Genomic DNA, 4923 nt, shown 5'->3' on the forward strand with positions numbered 1-4923 from the left:
TCTTTTTGGTATTTGTATATAAAATAATATGTCATAATAAATAATTTTAGTTGCTGAGGAAGTCTCAAATAGAGACGAAACGTTCAACGGATAAATATAGTGTTCATCTTAATTAAACCCGTCCAAAAAACAACYTCMCTWAGARTAAACTTAGTAATAATATTAATAAATTTTGGATAAGAAAAAAAAATCTTGATTATATTACCATTTGTAACAAAGTTCTTATATATGTTTATTGCGTTGACAGTGTTTTTCAGAACAAGAAGGTGGAGATAAAACGTGAACTGGAGGAGTATCGCGTATTAGAAATAACTGGGAATTCACCTAGAAGAAATCACCGTTACATGCTGTCAACTCTAGAAGTGGGTGTAGTCGTACTTGGCTGCGTTGTCTTCGTTGGTGCCCTTGTAACAGCCCTCTGCGTCACCTGCGTTCGTAGGAACAAACGGTACGCGGATTACGGTTTAGCTCGATCACCGCAAAACGATTCTACACCGATCGAAGAATCTACCACGGCTATACCGAACTAATTTCTTCGTTTCTATAGATCAAACGACTATTTTTCTAATATTCATATAATTTGCTTGAAAAAAGGGAAGAAAAAAGAAACAAATATTTTATTTCTTTGTTTTTTTTTCTTTGTTTCTTTGTTGTTTTCTCATTATCTTTCTCTTTCTCGTGCACGTAGCATGCATTTTAAAAAGTAAATAATTCCAATGTTAGGTGATCATTTTTCTAATAAAATACATATTTCTGAAGCATGTATGTCAAACGTACTACTACTATCATTAATACTATTATTATTACTATGTATAAAACATAGTAAAATAATAACATAGTTAAATCAATTTAGGAAATCTTCTTCTCCATTTCTTTTTCTATATTTTTTTTTTATCATTCCTCTATTTCTTTAATATCTCATGATCATTCTTTTTTTCTCTTCGCTAATTTTGTTCCATCCCGTTCTCTCTCTGTGCGTGTATGTGTGAACTTTGAATGAATGGACTTCTCGAACTCCATTCGTTAGTCGTAGACGCCGCGAAAAGGCCATGTTCTCCAGCGGTGGTGGTGTTGGTCCACTTGGATATGCTTTGGCAGACTCGACATTGCAGAAACCAGCACTCTTCCCAACCTTCGTTGATGGGCTTCGTTACGATCCAGAACCTTTTTCTACCGATATAACAAGACGACAAAGTATCTGCGATCATGGACCAGGATGCGTGCGATTTCACACGTGAGTTTGTTCTTTTTTTTGTTTTATCAAATGTCGTATGTGATTACAATTTCAATTGAAATCAAACAAATATAATTATAACAATTAATAAAGAACTTTCGCGAAGATTTGAATCGTCGCATTATATTTCAATTTTTACTACGACGAACGATAAAGTTAATATTAGGTAAATGAATAATCAAATTGGAATAATTAAAGAAGGATATATATCGTCTAAGAGACAAATAAGAAAAAATTTTAACAGACTGAATGGTATTACTCAGTTGTTGCGGTGTTACAGGATGGGTGGTAACAGTGGGAAACGTGTCGTGAGAACGACAGGAACAACGAAAGGCCTCGAGGCATCCGCAACGTCTTTGCATTCCAGTGGCCAGGACTCGGGAATCGTGGCACGAGCCTCCTGTCACTGCAGTCACTCCTCGAGTCCTTCAAGCGGTGAGAGTAGCAAGTAAGTATACAATTGTTTATTCTGTTAGGAATCATCGACGAGATGAAGACAACAAAATATTTTGGTCATTCGATCAAAGAATTGGAGAAACAATATGATTAAAATGCATATTTGTTTTGTTTTCAGTGGTTACGAGGATTCCCTGAAATCCTTGCAACGTCGCGAACGAAGCAACGATTTGACTCGTAACAGTCACGATACTTCAAGCGTCGTTGGTAGAAGAGCTAATCAAGCGTTAACAAGAAGACGACAACGATTCAATTCATTTACTAATCTGGAATCTATGTATGCTCACGAAATGACATTGCAGAGGGATCAACGTTGTTGTACAACCGAAAAAAGACGAAAGAATGATGGACGCGGACGAGAACATCGCAGGGCTCATTCCGAGGCTGAAAACAACATAACCGAAACTGTGATTCATGAGCACCCTGGTATGGAACTTCCATTAGCCAGTTCTTTACCCAACACTTCCAATTTGCACAGTAAGTTTAATCGGTAGTTTAGTCGTCCCATCGGAAAATCTTACAACTTTATATTTTATTAGATCGAAATAATATGTTCGATCGTTTGATCGGATCAACTTGTGACATCTTTTGATCGAGGTATGGGTCGTTTAAAAAACACACACACACACATCGATATCATCGATTCGTGCATTAATAACCTACATGCTCACGTTGCTCGAGATTAAATCGGCCATGAAATTCGCAAGTGTTTTTTCCTCACTTTTGTTTACAATTATGCTTAATGCCATTGACAGGCTTTCATTTCCATTCTATTGAACGTTATACTCTTCTTGATCGTCAAGAAATGGTGCCAGTTAATTAAACGACGAATTAACATCTTTAATGCGTGCGTCATTTCAGATATCGTATCTTTAAAAAATCGCTTACGTTTCCAAATCAAACAATTTTATATTACAAGAATATTAGATTATTTTATTAAAGAAGAAGAAAAATGTGTCCTACATTTCTGCTTTAATTTATTTTTCTTTCTTGTTATTTTAATACCATAAAATAGACATTTGAAAATAATGCAAAAAGTTCAGAATCGCGAAACGAAACACGTAAAAGATCAAAAAAAGCGTTATTACAAAATTAATTTATACTTATTTATACTATGGTGTTTTTTTTTCCTCAGGTGCTACGAGAAACAGCCATATGTTGTATTAAAGTCATTTGGTCTTTCACGATGCGATTAGGCGAACCTCCGAAGAGGATGAGATGAAATAACGGTCGTTGAGAAGTACGATCACGTTCCTTGTATCTATCCTTCCTCTTTCTTTCTCTCTCTCTCTCTCTCTCTCTCTCTCTCTTTCTCTTTAGTTCGCTCAAACGCAAAGTTTGCTACTGGCACGGGTCACAATGCTAATTGGAATGGAATCTTCTCGAGTGATATGCCGTTAGGTAATGCAAATCGTATGCAACTTAAGTGAGAATATTTAAACGTGTTTGGAGTTACTAAACTTCTGTCAAACTAAGAAGGATGATGAGCCTTTAACGTCAGAAATGTGTTAATTATTATTATTACTATTATTACTGTATTTTTTTTTGTTTCTATCTATGCCTCGAGAGTGTGTTTTTTCATGTACATAAGTGCATAGACGTCGTGTCATTTTCGTTGCCAAAGTAACTCGTACGTCATGATCCGAGAGAGTCAAGTCATTAACCATTTTAGATTTTTATTGATCGTTTTGTTTCTTTTTTTTTTTTTTTCCATTTCTGTATATAAAAGTGATACGTGTTTTACTATATTTGTATCATCGGTACACGATTCTTATATCGATACTCTACAAGTGGGCTTGATCGATTTTTATTATAACACGCTGAGCGTTTACGATTACACGATTTTACTTTTTTTTTGTTATTCACTTTTTACGATAAATTTATTATCTCTCTCTCTCTCTCTCTCTCTCTCTCTCTCTCTCTCGTTGGTTTTCCTTCATAAACAAGTAATAATAACTTGTATTTTTATCGATGACGATCGCACGATATCTCTACGCTCAACGTGTTAAATAATAAGTCTATAAAATAAAGTAGGATATTTTAAGATGATTTGTTAATATTATTTATACCTGTAGATATGTATAATGTATTATTATGTAAATGTAAAATGTTATGTAAATTCGAAGCCTGTAACAATACATTTGTATATTAAATCTAGGGCGTATCTATATAGAACGTGTGTAGATATTATTATTCGAGAAAGGATTTTTTATTATAAAGCAACGAATATATCGAAGGAATTATTTTTTATTAGCCTTACGATTATATAAATATGAAATAATTAAACGACTTCTATAACGTATCGACAAATTCATTCGATTGTTCTTTTTCTTGTATTTTTTCTTTCTTTCTTTCTTTCTCACGAAACAAATCGAGAGATTCGATCAATCGAATTTATAACGTTCGTTGTTAATTACTACTACCGTTTAGCAAGGTCACCTTCGTCATAGCAATTAATCGTCGTAGCCTTGGTCGAAAGGATCGAGGAATGTCTTTCACGCGATTCAAATCACCGTGGGTGTTTTAATTAAGGCGTACTCGAATCGCGTATAAGAAAATTCTTCCTCCCGTCGTATCATCGGTCAATGCCGATCTTCCTTAACAAAGGTGCCATAATCGGCCATCTATGAATTGTTCGGGATTAATGAAATCTACGCGAAGATCTTAAAACAATAGGGATTCGTTCAGAATCGGTTAGATGTGTGTCATGCAAATGATAAACGTTTAACGAAAAGTTTGTTTAAACGATGAAGAAAAAAATCGTATAACAGTTTATTCCCCCCGCCCACTTCCATTAAATGGATACTGAATTTCTTGTCAACGAGATAAAGTAATGAAACGAAAAAAGTAAAAGAACAAAAATATATTCTAATATGCACAGAGCAAAAAAAGAAAAATGGATGAATTTTTGTTTAACCTATTAAAAAAGTTATATCTAACCTTAGACTAGCTATAAATATCGGTATAAGCAATCAAATATACGATTGAGTTGAAATAAAAGTTAGATGATAGAGGATGGCCTGGAAGTACAACTACGTAGGATTGCACTGTTGTATTATATACCACTTGCCCCTCCCCCCAGCTCAGCCCAACCCAGCCCCCATTGTCCCTGACATCTTCCTAGGATGTGTTTACGAGCTCATGTGAGTGGAACAATTACAACTCGTTTTCAAGCCATTTAAAAATGATTTATCTGGACTCTTACGAGGATGTTTCGAGACATTAGCACGCAG

At 34.8% G+C, this 4923-nt stretch overlaps 1 protein-coding gene across 1 annotated transcript in view; it reads left to right on the top strand.

Moving 5' to 3' along the window:
- LOC106789334 (cadherin-89D) overlaps nt 1-3505 on the top strand; it is a 30794-nt gene extending 27289 nt beyond the window's left edge. The window contains exons 18-22 of the mRNA XM_014753452.1: nt 248-448; nt 1028-1234; nt 1515-1682; nt 1809-2167; nt 2826-3505. Coding sequence (XP_014608938.1) covers nt 248-448; nt 1028-1234; nt 1515-1682; nt 1809-2167; nt 2826-2857 — 967 coding nt within the window. The 3' untranslated portion in view covers nt 2858-3505. The remainder of the gene's footprint in view (nt 1-247; nt 449-1027; nt 1235-1514; nt 1683-1808; nt 2168-2825) is intronic.
- The last annotated feature ends 1418 nt before the right edge of the window (nt 3506-4923 follow it).

This window comes from Polistes canadensis, unplaced genomic scaffold (genome assembly GCF_001313835.1).
Source record: "Polistes canadensis isolate GaletaPanama2010 unplaced genomic scaffold, ASM131383v1 scaffold_177, whole genome shotgun sequence".
NCBI lineage: Eukaryota > Metazoa > Arthropoda > Insecta > Hymenoptera > Vespidae > Polistes > Polistes canadensis.